Genomic DNA, 18,044 nt, shown 5'->3' with positions numbered 1-18,044 from the left:
TACATTCACTGCCAGGGTTTTGATTACCTCTCATTGTGCCCTGATATGAGAAATGTCCTGCCCACTACCCTTCCCACCCCTCCCACAATGGTATTCTGCCGTCGACCAAACCTACACAATACACTCATCCATCCCTACACAAGCCCTGCTCCCAAGCCCTTACATCATGGTTCATATCCCTGTAACACAATTAGATGCACGATCTGTCCCATACATCCTCCCACCACCACCTACTCCAGTCCAGCCACAAACATCACCTATCCCATCAAAGGCAGGGCCACCTGTGAAACCAGTCATGTGATCTACAAGCTCAGCTGCAACTAAAGTGCTGGGAGGATGCATGACAACCAACAAGCTGTCTGTCTGCATGATTGGCCACCCACAAACTCTGGTCAAGAAACAAGTGGACCACCCTGTTGCTGAGCATGTTGCCCAACATGACATCCTTCAATTCAATGACAGTTTCACAACCTGTGCCATATGTATCCTTCCCACCAACACCAGCTTTTCTGAATAGTGTAGGTGGGAACTTTCCCTGCAATATATCTTATGTTCCCATAACCCTCCTGGCATCAGCCTTCATTAGTCATTGTCCTCACCCATCCAGCCCCTTCCCTGTAGCCATTCCAGCACTACACAGACCTCACTCCACCATCACACCCAGTCTTTTTTTACTTCTCTCCTTTTCCACTAACCCTTCAACCTCCATCTCTCCCCTGCCCTCTGTCTAACCTCCCGACTGGGCATAGCTGGCTTACCCTCTCTCTGTCTCGTCCCTGAGTGCTCCCCAGCAGCACTTCACTATCCCACGCCCCCATCCTACTATCCCTCCCCCTTGTTACCCCAGCCTCATCCTGACCCCCTCTCAGTCACCACTCCCATCATGCACTGGCTTCAGTTACCAGAGACTTCAGTTGTGGGTACGTGAGTTGCATTTGTGTGATTGAGTGTGTGTATGTCTGTCATCTATTTTTGATGAAGGTCGTACTGGCCAAAAGCTTATTTGTGACAGTATTTTTGTTGTGCCTATCTGTGACTCCGCATCTCCGCTATACGGTAAGTAGCAGATTTCCTTTCCATAACATTGTGTGTACATAAATCTTATTCAGGTTGTTAAGTTTCAGTTTTTTATGATACTGACATGAAGTAAGCTTTTTATGACTTTTTGTAAAATTATTATTCAAGCCATGAGTGGTTTCACACACTTATATTAAAGTATTATAAAGTGCATCGCACAGTATGTAGTGTTGACAACATTTAGTGTGCTGCTTTGCTCTGTGAGGAATAAAAGTTTTGGTTAGGCTTAGTTTTGATGGATAAGAAACTGATTAGCAGTGTAAATGCATACTGCACATGCCTGGTTATTAATTGGCAGGTTCAAAAACTGGATGCTACACACACACACACACACACACACACACACACACAGAGAGAGAGAGAGAGAGAGAGAGAGAGAGAGAGAGAGAGAGAGAGAGAGAGGAAGGCGGGGGGGGGGGGGGGGCGAAGGGAGAGAGAGAGAGAGAGAGAGAGAGAGAGAGAGAGAGAGAGAGAGAGAGAGAGAGCACGTCCATTTCTAATAATTTTAAATGTCTTCCAATCTTGCCAATTAAGAGAGAACTTAACCAAAACAAATAATTCCTCACTTATTAATTAATGCAGCAACTAATATGATGCTGATATCATGTACTACATAATATGTGCTTACAGTTGTCTAATGACAGAGATAGGTGCCCTAATCATGGCTTGAATAGAGAAAGGAATTCCATGAAATAGTGATAGTTGGTGCTGTATTTCATTGTACATTACAGAAATCACTCAATAATATTATACCACAGAATTATGACATTTAATGCACTTTGGTTAAATCAAATGAGCTGTTCCAGTACAGCTCAAAATGTACACAAATATCCTTCATTACAGATAACTTGATATGCACACACTATAATAATAATAATAATAATATAGCCAAGCTCTGGTGTGGAACTTAAAATCTCAAAGTCCAGTCAATGTGATTTATTGCTTTCTTTTTTATTTCCTTTGTGCATAAATATCAAAGAAAATGGTTGATACTTGCTTCAATTATAAAGCATATGGCAGTAATTAAAAAAATTGGAAATGGGACCCATCACTCAATTTGAGTGACCTATTTATGTTATTTTGGAGACTGATTTGGTATTACCAAAATTTTCTGTAGAACAAAAATCCTTTGTAACTTTCAGCTTATTAACGATTTGACATAAGTTTGCAAGTGTTCTTTTGCGACTTACAAAGGAAGTTTATTTTTCATTGCTGTCATGGAAGTTAAGTCTGAGCAATACTATATCATCATTCAAACAAGGTCATAAATTACAGAGGAAATAAAAAGAAACAGAAGCAGCATACTGAGCAACAGAAATGTAGAAAAACATGTGGACAGTGGGGAAAATAGGAGGGAAGAAGCAGTATAAAGTTGAACAAAACAGGAATAAGATGAGTGTCATATTTAAGTCTGTACAATGGTATGGCATATGTGTTGTGGATTTAAGCAGAAAAGATGGCATATTAACAAATAACATGAGCTGATTATCAATTAAATGAGTATTGCAGTAATACCTTCTGTTGGTACATTAGGATGGTTCTAATGGATGCTAGAGGTAGTTACCACTATGTATCAGTCTTTCTTTCAGGCACCTCTACATTTGAACAACGCAGTTCACCATATAGTGTATGACTGAGAATAGATGTTACCATTCTGTCGTCATTTGACCCCCTTCTTATTCAGTTTATGGTTTGAGAACATACATTGTGATTTAGATACAGTAGGTATAAAGTAAAGTGCTGGCAGAATGTGCAGGTAAATAGCACAGATATGTGGGCAACACAGATGAAGGGTAAAATAGACAGAATATTTGAAAGTTAGATTATTCTGTGACTGAAAAAGTTCAACAAAATTTTATTCTTGAATATATGTAATGCAAAGTGTGGCTTGCTGGTAATGTAGAATGTAGAAAAGTTCTAGAACTTTCTACAAATGTACTAGAAACTGTATAGCCTATGTTCTCCAAAATTTTGCCATTAAAGGTATATAATGTCCCAAGCAAGATCACAAAGAGATTCTGCAACATGAAGAAACAAAATCAAAGAAGAAAGAGGACTTACGGTAATATGATCTGAGAGGGAGTACAGTGACTAAGAGGAAGTAGAAATGAAGAACAACATTGAGATATTATAAAAGAAACAAGAATTAGAGTATGTTCGAGTCAAAACAGAGTATCTTGTGATCAACAATAACTGCATAAGGAAATGAACAAAGGAAGAATGATAAAATTTAATTAAAAGCAAAGAGGCAAGCATCAAGGAATTGCAGGTTTGAACTTGGGAGTGTTCTATTATAATCCCATGAAAGAATACAGTCAACATCCAAATGCCATCACCAAAAAAAATAGACACGTCAATACTATGGTACAAAGAAATTCAAGGGCAAGACTCCAGAAACACACTTGATAAGAAAATGTTATGACAAAATGTTAAAAAATTGACTGATGAAAAGTATTAAAATAAGCTTTTCTTTAATAATAACAAAAACTCTTTTATTCAGTATTAACCATTGTCTCTGCCTAGTGTGGTTAAATGAAGCGATCTATGAAAAGTATTGGATTTGGCAGCAGTGCTGCAAAGCTTGAAAAACTGCTACTTTGATTTACAAGTAGAGTGTCTAGTATTTAATTTCACAATATATGAAGATTATAATCTTGCTGAGGACTTTCCTTGTTGATTCATTGGCAGTTGGGTACTGGGTCACGTCTGTTCCCTTATTAGGGATTTTGATGAAAGGATGTAGCTAAAGTAGGGAAAGGGTATTCTGGTTGTAACTGACAGAGTGAAGACTGGTAATTATGTACTGCATTAGCTGCACTTGTGTTCATCATAACAGACCCATCTGCCACAAAAGCTAGTTTGTGATGCCAGAGACAAGTGAGCATATGGTGCCAAGTTGAATATCAACAAGAAATTCACAAAAGAATCAGGGATTTATTTGTTGAGTAAAACATATCAAATAGAAGCAAGCCATTGTGAAAGAAAATATAGTATCTTAAGTTAAAATACAAAACATGTTATCAAGGATCATCATGTAGTGCAACATTTAATGCTCAAATCACAACTCTCCACTATTACTTTGCTACTCATGTTTTTCCCCCAAATTTTCCTTCTGTATATTTATCTTCAGCAATTGCAGAAGGTGTTCCTGCTTCTGGAAGATCAAAATTCAGCTATGGAGTGAATTTTACATTAAGATGCAACCGGTTATTTATCCATCCATGACAATTCTTACTGTGAAACAGGATACAGCACACATATATCTGTGTGGAGCACAAGCATGAAGGAATACACACTTGTTATTTTCTTATTCAGCTATAATTACTGGTTATACTAATGCATTTAATGATAAATAATTCCTACAGAAGTTTTGCATGTAACAGTACCAAAAATATCCACTGTTGCCAGACTGGTTACACATATTTCTCTGTGGAATACAAGTATGAAGGAGAGAATGCACACTTGTTACTTTCTTATTCAGCTGTAATTACTGGTTGTAGTTGTGCATTTACAGTAAATACTTTTTACATAAGCTTTGTTTGAAATAATATCAAAATCATATTGTGTTGCCAGTAATAATTTTGATTAATTTGATTTATCTTGCATGCAACACATTTAGGGAAATATTTCTTATTTCCAATTGAATTCCACTATTGATAGCTTAAACATGATATTTGCTTTACATGAGCTGCTGCATCAATCTGATAAATCCAATGTTTTAAATAGATAGATGTATAGAGTTTAAGTTCTTGGATGTAGTAAATTACAACAATGGGACAGTTTTGTATAGAACTGTTAATCACATCTGCACTTTCAATGTTTGCATTTGCCATCCTTCCAACTGAGCTGCTGAAATGAGCCTCACACACCAACTAAATAGTTCAGCCTCTCACTAACTCTGTTCCTTTTCTCTCAAATTGTGTTCTGAAAAATATTACCTGTGTCAGAAACACTACAACAGGCAGAATTTATTTACAAGTTGAAAGTCTTTCTAGATAAATTCACAATATTTAGATTTTCTTTTGATCACAGTCAGTTTTTTGTGGGACTATCTTAACTACAAAGCACGATAGACTGTCCAAAACAATGAGGGCAGCTGTACAGGACAGATGAGTGCCAACTCAGTACTGCTGTTTTATGTATTAAATACAAAATGTTATTAGGGAACCCTAAACCTGTAAGAATAAAAATAGTGCCTATGAAATTACTTGTTAACTGTCCTGTGTGTGACATCCAAATGAGCAGAACTCAAGACACTGAGAAAGATATCACTGTTATCGATTTTTATATTACTCAGAAGGTACCAGCCAAGAAAAGGACAGAATCCCATACTGAAATGACAACATAAAAAGGAAAGAAACAAATCACATTGACTGACCAATTCTGTAAATGAAATCTCTCATGCATCTGGCTTTCCCAGTATTAGTTATCACTCAACATTTTAGATCAACAAAGGCTGTCAGTTCATAATGTGAGCACTTGCTAGAATGGCATGTCTAACAAAAATACTTTTGTTGTGGCATGGTTTAAACAGCTTTGTTAACAAAATTTATGTTTGTATTGAAGCACAGCTCCCAACATTTTCTCCCTGGTAGTCTGAGAAATCAGTGACACTGGTATTTTTATTCCATGCTAGTTCTTTGATACATCCTATGAAATGCGATGAAAATAATCCATTTGATAATTCTGTTACAGATTCTTCTCCAGGGAATCCACCTGAAAGATAATCATGCCAGAGGTAATCATTAAAGCCTGCAGTGTGATACAAAACATAAAGTGTTAATGATTGCTGAGATATCAAATTACACATGTTAACATGCTTTAAGGAATATATTGAGAGCCTTCTCATATTATGGTCAATTTTCCATTGTCAAGATATGCATCAGCTCACAACAGGATAAACAATTGTTCTATTAACTTATTATATGTTTGTGTTGGTGTCAAAAACCTGCAACAATGATGGTTGAGAGGTTTTTGAACAAGTTATTTATATACTTGAATGAATCTTTTAGCCTGTAATGGAGTGAATAATATAATACCTCTTGCCAGATTAAAACTGAATGCAACACTGGGGTCTCTACCTGCATACTTGGATTTGCTGATAATCTCTTACTGACTGAGTTACCCAGTCACATACCATAGCCTGACTCAAAACATTAATCTTTCTGTACCTTTCTCTTACACTTTCCGAACTATACAGACACTCTATAGCATACTTTGTTGGACTAACTCCTCTGAGAGAAAAGATATTGTGGATAGAGGCTTACACAAATCCTAAATGTTATTTCTAGAATGTATTATTCACTGTGGGGTGAAGTATACAGAAGCAACATGACCTTTGAAGAAGAGTGGACATTTATAAAATAAATTTCTTCAGTAACACATTGATCAAGAATAAAGAGCAAAATGCCTTCCAAACTATACAGCTACTTTATAGCATACTTTGCTGGACTAACTCCTCCAAGAGAAAAGATATTGTGGAGAACAGCTTACACAAATCCTAAAGGTTATTTCTAGGATGTATTCTTCACTGTGGAATGAAGTGTACAGAAGTAACATGGCCTTTGCAGAAGAGTGGACATTTATAAAATGAATATCTTCAGTAACACATTGATCAAAAAATACAGAGCAAAATGCCCTTATCTCTTATTTTAAGCTAAATGAGTCTCTCTACAACTTACCCAGATAGAATATTCCATCTGTTATTAGAAATTTTTTGCTGCCTTCACCTTCTTCTGTTTCAGAATGAATAAGCTGACTATCAAACCATACAGTGATGTTCCTTGGACTAAGGTCAATCTCCAAAGTATGCCAGGTGCCATCAGCAGCTACACCACCAGAGACCAGTAACAGTGTTCGGTTTGTAGTGGGATGTCCCCATGCAAACTTTAACAGTCCTTCTTCTATGCCGATACCTAAATACTCTTGCCCCTGAAGCATCACAAGTGATATAACACAATACAGTAGTGAACTTACAGATATCAGAAACAGGTAAGTCCAAAATGATACTTATCACCAAGGAAGCAGAAGAACATACATATTGATAAACAGTAAAAACAGGAAAAAATGCAGCAAAATTACCAGAAACATGAAAAAGCCATACTTAGGAATGGTAAGATAAGTTATTTTCATTCACTGCAAACAGGAATTAATGATTATGGAAAAAAAATTTACTTCAAACCTCAGACCATGTAGATTGATGCTTTCCCCCTACCAACTTATTTATATTTTTATGTCCTGTTTTCCTTTCTCATTGTAAGAACTAACCTATTTGTGTCTTGGTTTTTATTTATTTATTTATTTTTATTTTTTACTTCTGAAGATTTACTGCCCAGTTCGAACTGCATAATATGCTGAACAATGGCAACATGTCCTTTTGATACTTTAAATCTGTGGGAAGTTGTTTTTCCTGGTTTACTGTATCTCATTTTCTATTGTAACTTGTTGTCATTAAATAATGGTACACATCTCCACAAGTGTGATTATCTTTCTGAAATATTCACTTGTATAGTAAGAAAACTATTAGTGTAGAAGGTCTTGATCTTTTAATGTCAGAGTGTTGCGTGTTTTTATTTCGTGTTCAAGATCTACATCTTGACTTTGCAAACCACTGTGAAATGTGTGGAAAAGGTCTCTTTCCACTGTGACACTTATCAAGGCTTCTTTCTATTCCATCTGCATACTGAGTGCGAGAAGAAGGGTTGCTTATATGACGCTGTGGTGTGCATGTTGTGATCAGTCTAATCTTGTCTTTGTGGTACCTACACATATGCTGCTTAAGGGCTTGTAGTATGTGCCTAGATTCCATACTTAAAACTGACTCTTGAAACTTTGTAAATAGGCTTTCATGGAATAGTTGGCATTTGTATTCAAGTATTTGGACGTTCTGGTATTTTGGCACCTTTATGACACTCTCCCATGAGTCAAACACGTATGTGACCATTCTTGCTGCCCATTTTTGTATACATTCAATATCCCCTGTTAGTCCTATTAGGTATGGGTCCCCCACAGTTGAGCAATATTCTGGGATAGGTTGCACAAATGTTTTGTAAGCAATCTCCCTTGCAGCCAGACCCATTATCATACCAATGAACCAAAGGCTGCCGCCCCCCTTATCTATGACAGAGCATCATAGTAATATTCCATTTCATGTCCAAACAAATTGTTACACCAAAGTATTTGTATGTGTTGATTGATTTTCGCTGTGAATCATTGCTATTGCAGTCATATAATACTATGTATGGAAGTGAAATGTGGACGATAAATAGTTCAGACAAGAAGAGAATAGAAGCTTTCGAAATGTGGTGCTACAGAAGAATACTGAAGATTAGATGGGTAGATAACATAACTAATGAGGACATATTGAATAGAATTGGGGAGACGAGGAGTTTGTGGCACAACTTGACTAGAAGAAGGGATCAGTTGGTAAGACATATTCTGAGGCATCAAGGGATCACCAATTTAGTATCAGAGGGCAGCGTGGAGGGTAAAAATCGTAGAGGGAGACCAACCTGCAGTAGGTACTGGGAGATGAAACAGCTTGCACAGGATAGAGTAGCATGGAGAGCTGCATCAAACCCATCTCAGGACTGAAGACCACAACAACAACAATACTATACAGTGTGACAATTATTGAACTATATGAAAAAATGGAAATTAGTTAAAAACTATGGCATGAACAGACTTTATTCAACTTGTAAATCTCGCTACAGATATTCAGATTTAGGTTATGACATGTTCGATACGATTGCTATCCTTGGTGACAGTGTGGAACAGATGAATAGTGAAATTCTGAATGACCTGCTGAAGTGTGTGAACACTGATGCTGTCGATGACCTCTAGAAATGCTTTCTTCAGCCCAGCAATGGTTTTGGGGTTACTGCTGTACACCTTGTCTTTCATATAGCTCCACAAAAAAGAATCTTATTATTCAGATCTGGAGAATATGGCGGCCAATCGAGTCCCATGCCAGTGGCCTCTGGGTATGCCAGAGCCAGAATACAGTTCCCAAAGTGCTCCTCCAGGACATCAAACACTCTCCTGCTTTGATGGGGTCGAGATCGGTTTTGCATGAACCATACCTTGTCGAAATCAGGGTCACTTTGGATTATAGGGATGAAATTATCTTCCAGAACCTTCACATACCATTCGGTAGTCATCGTGCCATCAAGGAATATCACACCGATTATGCTGTGACTGGACATTGCATACCACAAAGTCACCTGTTGAGGGTGAAGAGACTTCTCTATCACAGTCCCCCAAATGTGCCAGTTTTTCTTATTGATGAACCCATCCAAATGAAAGTGGGCTTCATTGCTAAACAAAACCATATTCACATCAAAGTCCTGTTCATCGATTATTTGGACAATAGTGTTGGCAAAACACAACTGCTGGTTCATGCCCTTGGGTTTAATTGCTGATGTGTTTGGATTTTGTATGGGAAGAGATGCAGATCATCAACAACAATTTGTTGCAGTGTCTCCTGGTTGATTCCAACCTGTTGTACAGCTCATATGATTGATTTCCTGGGGCTGGTTTGAAATACAGTACATGTCTTCTCAATGTTTTCATGTGAATCAAATTCTTGATTGTTAGCACACTTGGACCAGTTGTCTTCAGCTTGAACTCAGTCTCAAACTTCCTTTGAGCCACAGTTGGGCTATTATTGTTCGCACAGTAGGCCTTCACAAGTGCTATACGCTCAGGCATGCTGTACCGTGACTTTTTCATGTGCAAATGGCTGATAACAACAAGGCATATGCACATGTGCATATTAATTCCCATCATGCCCAAGAGCAACAGTGCAGGTTGAACGTCCTAATGCAAACCGTTCAGAAGTTATGACAATTTTATTTCATGTAACTCAATAATTGCCATCCTGTATATATGATATTGCTTCAGTAATGTCAGTTACAGTGTTGTCTTATGATTTAGCCAGTAGTATTTAATGTGTTTTGGGTACAATAACATTACAGGCAATTTTTCTTTCTCTTTTGAAATAGTTAATGTAGTTTACAAAAAGTTAGACCACTCACTTGCATACCGTGCATGAGAAAATTTCACAAAAATGAGACTGCATAGTGTTACAACTCTTTGTTAATTAACATTTTTGACCAATAACAAGCTAAAATGGAAAGTAAAATGAAATACAGAAGGAAGAAAGATAGCTAATGTCTTCTGGCATTTTTAGACTTACATAACCTCAATATTCTGCATAATATATGTAAAATGAGAAGGAATTCGGGAGAAGACATTATAAACATATAAAAGCTCATCATAACCCCCCCCCCCCCCCCTTTTCTCCGGAATGAGGTCTCGGTCATCTCTTAGTAACACCACTTTTAACACTATGCTACTGGCTTCACTACAATACCCATCTCTCTGTGCCTCATACCCTTCACACTTTTTGCTTTGTCACTGTAGTCATATTCCTTACTTAGAAAACCATGTTCCCAAAGACTTATGGACAGACTTAATCCAAATACCAAAATTTGATTCCACTTGTTCTTTGATGTCAATAACGCATAATGAATGCTGAAATAATTTTTGCTATTTGCAGGCAATGACACACTCAGTCAACATTTCTCAAAAGTCTAATGCAGTGGACAATTCTCATCCCATGTGTGCAACATGTAGGTAACATCATCCTTTAAATGTCCGACACAAGGCTGGGTTACAGGAATGTCCCCAACTCTTAGCCAGCCCAAAATTGAGCTCTAATCCTCATGACTTCACAGTCAATGAGATATTTAATATTGCATTTTCTTCTTCCTTCCTTTCTGGCATTACATAAGATTTAGAGTTTTCATTGGTGGTGGTAGAAAAACAGAAAGAATAATTGATTTTTACAGCAGCACCTGATGAGTGAGCACAAAGCAGTGTATGTGTTACTCAGTCACTGCTGGAAATACTGATTATCCTTCAAGCTTTGGTCTAAATATCAATAAATATCCTTCAACTGAGCCTCATGGCAACTTATCTGAAGCCATTCTTTCAATAGATAGCAACAAAACTGATAGGTAGCACTAAAAGTTTCTCAGTTTGCGTTACGGGGAGTATGAAACATTAACATTGGGGGTGAAGTATATGACAGGAGGATGGACAGGGGTAATTTTGTACCTTTGATTTCGGCAATGATGGTTAAAGTGATGCTCTGTCAAGACTGCATAAATTCTTTGATGACTAACTGTAATTCTGGGCAGTTTGAGTAGAATTCTGTGTAAAACATTAATTATCTCCGAAGGAGAATTTAAAACCCTTATAAAATGAAGTATTTTGTGGAAAGTATGGAGAAGTTATTTTGTGCAATGAAAAGTACAGGATCTTGAGAGAGGCTCCACTGTCATAAGAGGGAAAACTGGCAGCACACATCTGTAGCAGAAAATCATGTGTTGATTGGAGATGTACCCAGTGAATAAAAAATAAATGAAGATAAATGTGAAGTTAGTACAGCTAACATGAATTTAGCTCACCCTGTAAGAGGGAAATCTCCCACTGTCTGAAGTCATGGAAATGTAGAACATTGCTGTATAGATAGTTGACATCCACAATGATAATTAAAACCAGTTAAATATCACAATGAATGGCTTCTTTAATGTGAAAAGATATATTTTGAAGGAAGATATAAATGCTTATGTCAGTGTAGGAGCACAGTTGCCTTCCAGGGGGCACAGAGCACATTGGGTAGCCTTGAGGATTTACATCGCGCAATACGTAGTGAAACAGTTTGAGGAAGGGATGAGACAAGTGTAAATGAGTGATTTTCAGAAGCATAAAATACTTTTGTCTGCTGTTCGTAGGTATAAATTTGGATAAGTTTTACAGACAGTGTGTAATCAACACACACACACACACACACACACACACACACACACACACACACACACACACAGACACACACTCACACACACAGGCATACACAAGTTAAATATAAAATAAAAATATATTTTAATAGTATAATAAATTAATTCTATTTGATCTTGCTTTAAGAGCTTTAGTAGCAGCAGCAATTTTTTCATATTCTTGCTTCAAGTCTCTTGTACTTAATAAGGTCTAAAAATTCTGCCACTGAAAAGAAGCAATGACCTAATAAGAATGCCCATAGGCATTTATCAAACATGAAAATGAAAGAAATAACTTTGATTTTATGTGGGAGGCCATTGTACATTTGTATAGCACTATTTGTAGTAGAAGTTTTAAAGGCTGTTGTACTTACTGACTAGACACTGAGTTTATCTTTTTGCTGGTATCATGTTCATGTACATTAAAGTTTTCTCACATATGCATGACCACCAACTCCAGCAGCCCAGTCCAGAATGTGGCTTCTGGAGTTGGCAATCATGTGTGGATGAAGTGTACTTGCTTATGTGTACAAATGGCGTGTGTTTTCCTGTTTATCTTTTGCTGGTGAACATTGTGGCCAAAAGCGTTGTGTAAGTGTCTCTTTATTTTGACTGTTTTCAACTTAATGTGTCTTCTTTACAGAAAGTAGCAATTTACTTTTTCCTACAGTGTTCACATTCCTATGTGGAGTACCATTGCTTGATTTTACATTAAAGTTTTTATGAAAGAGGGTGGCTAAATTCGCAGCAGGAAGTTTCTGGGAAGCATTTTGGTATGGCTGGACAGGAATACAATAAGGTCACAAATGGAAAGAAATTAGAACTTACCTCATATCAGCACTTCATTCTCAGAAACACATTTCAGTCACCAAATTAAACACAAAACACAATGCATGAACTAGTACAAATTTAGTTAAATTAGATAAAATTTAATAGCTAGATAGAACAGCACTGGCATGTGGCATGTTATACGCTAACATGCCAACACACAGAAGCTTGTGTAAAACAAGAAAGACCCATGACTGGATGACAATTTGTGTTCATTATAATCTCAAGCAATTGTCTCAACTTGACAGTATAGGCTCTTATGCCATGAAAAAGCTTTACCAGACTTTGAGAGAGATTACAATAAAAATTACTTTATAATATTTAACATCAACTCACCATTGAACTCCATAGAATCATTCCCTTTGACTCAATAGTGGAAAAATTTATGTATAAGTAACCAATTTCCATTTTGGTTTGCACACTGAGTTCATTCTGTTTTGCACTTTTCCCACTTCCTTCAACAACAAGGTAGCCATTCCCTCCAAAATGAGGTGATATCGTCATTACAGCTACAGAAAAAAATGTACTGTCAATTGAGAAGTTTGATTTATGTTGTGGTAAAGTACATGAAAACTTAGAAAAAAGTAACCTTCTTCACATGTTGCTCCTCCCCAGCCAAGGGGACAGGAACATTCTGCAATTGCTGAAGTTCTGTTCATGCAACGTCCATTGTTTTGACAGCTGTCTTCTGTACATGTTAATTGACTTTCACAAAATGCTCCTGTATAGAACTGTAAGAAATTTGCTATAGCATTTAAAAATATAAACAAGTCAAACAAAAAAGTAATAATATTGTACATTAATCAACAGAAGCATTGCCTGACTTTAGGAAAGTAAAAGTATACCTTCTTGCAACTGCAACGAGGTTGAGAGTATGGATCTAACCAGCAAGTCCCACCATGTTCACATACATCACCACCACATGGTGTTCCATCACAGTCAGCTACATTACGTGCTGCAATCATATTCTTTTCATCCAATGGGATTTTCTCCCAGTTTAAATAAACTCTCCTTATGCAGCCTGTAAATGGTTCTGGTAATGTAGCCATTGCAGCATTTGGCAAGTTTGACAGATCTCCAGTACCTCCTTTAAATTAAGTAATAACAGTTGAGTTCACAAATAAGTGAAATTGTCATGCATTAATGGTTTTCTACAAAGCGAAAACATGTAAGATATATAATAACAATTCAATAACAGCCTCAACACCTAAAAAGATTACTAACACACATTCACATGATAAAATCCACAGACAAATGATTGCCACGTAAGTGATTGAAAGCTCAAGGGGCATTTGGATGAACAAGAATATTGCCACAAAATGTAGTGCGTGCAGTTTGGTGCTGCGATTAGTGTCATTGGCTGATGTGCTGCAGGTCACCATTTCAAATCCAACCACCAGCAATTATTTGTTGTTTACTATTTATCATTTCTGGAAGGTTCTTAAAATATAAAAGGTTTGTATATTCTAGAATATTTGATTTTTGTATGAATATCAGCATTCTCGAATATCTGTATAAATATATGCACTCTCCATCAAGGAGCTAAGTTCTGTTCTGGCTGTGTGTTGGTGTTTGTAATAAACTTGCTGTCAGTGCTACGTGTTGTATCTCATTGACAACCTGCTTTCAGATTTGGACTTGGGTGTGTTTATGAGCAGACATTATTTGGTGTAAATGTTGAATACTTCAAAACATCTACATAACTTTGGGTCCAAATAGGCAATGTAAAAGCTATTGCCTACACTGTCAAGAACAGAAATTCAAGCAGTACATTGTTCCTAAGACCCACATATTCAGAAGACCAGCAGCAAGGCAACTGCACATGAGGCATTCATCCATGTTTTCCAGAGATGCTGGTCAAGACCCAACAAAATGGCAGAAAGGATTTGACTGATCTGTCAAATACAACAAGTAGGATGACATGATGCATTTGTGTACTTTCATTCGCATGACACAGACCAGCAGTGGTTCTATAGCTAGGACAGATTCTAGGTCAAACTGAAGAAAATGTTTGGTGGCAAACTGCAGCAAGTCTGCTTGTGGAAGAACAAGTGAAGAACAGGGCCCAACATCACAGGTAAAAGACATAGTCATATCTACAGACTGTTTTGGCCCTATGCAATTATGAATCTGAATATGACATAAGCCAAATTAATTTTACACTCTACAGACTGCTTTGGCCCTATGCGATCATGAATCTGAATATGACGTGAGCCAAACTAATTTTACACTTGATGAAAGGAGTCACAGAAGATAAGTACCAAGCTGTTCCGATAAATAACATCACAACCCTTTTGGTAAAGAACATCTCAACAACAGGAATTCATCAAATGGTGCCAGTGAATTGAGATGGAAGAAGGGGGGTAGGGGTGGGGTGTTGGGGGGGGGGGGGGGGAGGAGGAGGAGGAGGAGGAGGAGGAGGAGGAGGAGAAGGAGAAGATGATGATGATGATGATGATGATGATGATGATGATGAGAGTTTGATGGAAGAGATATGATCAACTGCTGAAAGTGGTCTCTATGGTATTTGTGAATACATGCCAGAAAGTATGAGAAGAACTACAGCAGTGTATGGTATCCAGAAATGTTGAACAAAGTACACAAGACATAGCAGCCATGATTGTTGACTCTGTATATTATTAGGAAGTAACAGAAATGTCAAAGAACAGATATACCTATCTTTAGCACCAATGTCTATCACTAGTCAAACATGCCGTGTAGTCACTAGTCAAACATGTCGTGTAGAACGGACTCAATCACAACCATCAAATGACTACCCAACTTCGACCAGTGCACATCCAACCAACTCCTCCACCAAGTACAATGTCTCACAAAAGAACAGAAATTTGGAGGACGCAGAACAAACTGCCGGTAAATACCTTGTTTGATGACTATTATGCCATAAAATGTCAACCACAACAAAAGTCCTGTTCATGCCAGTCAATGGTAGACAAATATAGTCCACCTGTAGGATGAAGTGTATTGTCGTAACCTGGGCAAAGTCACTCCCCATCATGTTGTAGCTGTTCCCTGTCACAGAACAGAGGAACCAGCCGGTCACCTAGCCACCATCTTCAGGAAAACTAAGCAGTGTCATCCTCTGCCAGGCACTTAAGTGTGATTTGCTGAGTATCTATGTAGATGTAGAGCTGTGGAGGTGAGGATGCCTCAGATGCAAATGCTCCACAGATGACAGTCACCAAAATGTCAGGAAATCTCATTGATGTCATCACTGACAGTCATTCTGTTCAGACACTAATTGAACTCAAGGGCTTTCTTTCCTGGAATGTCATAGGCTTATCACTGTTAGCTAAACAAGGTTATGCTTTGTAATAGGAAAGCAATTGACCGAAAGTCACAAATGGTAAATACATCCAGTTGACTGGAGCATGTACTGCAAAAATAACTATTAGTGATAGAATATAGCCCTCCAAATTTGTCATTTTAATGGAATGTAGTCATAATGTTATTCTCACATGCGATTTCCTGCAGGCATCACAAGCAGTCATGAATTGTGGAAGATGAGACTTACAGACTGATGAAGCTATTCCAATGAGGATACGTAACCTTTGAGTGTTCTGGTTGGTTGATTGCTGTTGAGGTCATTGTTATCCTGCCATCATCAATAAGATGATTTACAGTTGCCTATAAAGATTCTCAGTTACGCTTGGAGATTTGATGAAATGAAATTCTACTCAAGCTTACAAAAAAAAAATCTACATACCAGTGATGATCATAAGCAGTGAAGGTGGTCCAGAAGAACTTTGGATCACTAATTGTCATGTACAGCTACAGTTCATCCTCATCCCTAACAGTGACAGATGAACCAGTCCAGGATGGGCAGTTTAGTGTCGTCCACTACCACTACAGATGATGCTGTGGAGGAAGGTACTACCAATCTGGCAATAGGGTCTTGTCTGACTGAGGAACTTTGGCAGACAGTGATAGCCAGTACTGATAGTTTTCAGACGCTTTCAAATCCAAAGTGGAGAAAAAACAGACCAACTGGCCCATATGGAAACATGTTACCAACACTGTGGACCATCTGACAACTAGCCAGCACTCATATATTATGTCACCAGTTGAATGATGGATAATCCAGGAGGAAGTGGAGAAGATGCTGCCAGATGACATCATTGAACCTTCAGAGTATCCTTGATCCTCACCTGTGATCCTTGTGAAGAAAAAGGATGGCACACAGCGTTTATGTCAACCACCAACAACTGAACAAAATCACAAAGAAAGGAGACTATCTACTGCTGTGCACTGATGATACCTTAGACTGTTTGAAAGCAGCAAACCGAGGTTGATGATGCTGATCGTTAAAAAGACAGCCTTCATAACCTCTGGTTGACTCTTTGAGCTCAAAATAATGCTGATTGCATTGAGTAATGCTCCAGCCACATTTGAATACACTGAAGAACATCTAAGCTGCATGATCACCTTGTTGAAGTGTGCTCAGACTGCAGGCCTCCACCTGAATCCAAAAGCATGCCCCTTTGCCACCTAAGACAAAAGAACTTTGGGCACCTAATGAATGGAGATGAAGTCCATCCTGATCTAGAGAACATAACAGCAGTTACAGATTTCGCAACGTCTTGGCACATTTTGTGAGAAATGTTTACTGTACCGAGGCACACATTGTTCAAGGATTTTTGCTGGGAGAAGACAAATCTTCCTCGAAAGGGGTGCAAGAAAGATCTTTCCTTGCCCTTAAGGAGGCTCTCACACCTTCTTCGTACTAGCACATATTCAGGAAGGTGCTGACAGGGTGGGAGCTTACACTTCCAGAGTACCCTCCAAGTCCAAAATGAACTACCCTACTACTGAGAAAGAGTGCCTTGCACTTGCTTGTGCTATCAACAGATTCTGGCTATTTTTGTTTGGCAAACCATTCACTATTGTGACAGACCAAAATTCTCTCTGCTCAATGACTATCCTGAAGAATTCATCATGTTGAATAGTGAGATGGGTAAAGAGGCTTCAGGAGTATGACATTGCAGTTATATACACCACAGTGATATACACAAGTGGATGCAAGCACAAGGACACCAAGTAGATTTCAAGGAATCCTTTGGCAGAACACACCAGCATGGACGAAACCTCACTCATCGCTGAATTAAATGACACTGCAGCTGGTCAGAGGGAAGATCTAGCGCAACTGAAAATCATAGAATCCTTGAAGGGAAGGAACTATACAAAGGATAATTCGAATTAATAAATGGAGCATTGTATAAGAGGAAATGGGGCAGATATTGTTGCTCATCATCCCAGCTCATCTACAGCCAGCTATAAGTA

At 38.0% G+C, this 18,044-nt stretch overlaps 1 protein-coding gene across 1 annotated transcript in view; it reads right to left on the bottom strand.

Annotated features, from left to right (window-relative positions):
* Window positions 1–1,580: 1,580 nt before the first annotated feature.
* Window positions 1,581–18,044, bottom strand: part of LOC126267092 (protein eyes shut) — a 275,518-nt gene continuing 259,054 nt past the window's right edge. The window contains exons 19-23 of the mRNA XM_049971959.1: window positions 13,592–13,833; window positions 13,336–13,477; window positions 13,083–13,255; window positions 6,759–7,008; window positions 1,581–5,793 (exon numbers count right to left, since the gene is read on the bottom strand). Of these exons, the coding sequence (XP_049827916.1) occupies window positions 5,627–5,793; window positions 6,759–7,008; window positions 13,083–13,255; window positions 13,336–13,477; window positions 13,592–13,833 (974 nt within the window). The 3' untranslated portion in view covers window positions 1,581–5,626. The remainder of the gene's footprint in view (window positions 5,794–6,758; window positions 7,009–13,082; window positions 13,256–13,335; window positions 13,478–13,591; window positions 13,834–18,044) is intronic.

The sequence above is a fragment of the Schistocerca gregaria genome, chromosome 4 (assembly GCF_023897955.1).
Source record: "Schistocerca gregaria isolate iqSchGreg1 chromosome 4, iqSchGreg1.2, whole genome shotgun sequence".
In the NCBI taxonomy this organism is placed as follows: domain Eukaryota; kingdom Metazoa; phylum Arthropoda; class Insecta; order Orthoptera; family Acrididae; genus Schistocerca; species Schistocerca gregaria.
The sequence above is the reverse complement of the archived record's forward strand: the minus strand, read 5'-3'. Positions and strand labels throughout refer to the sequence as shown.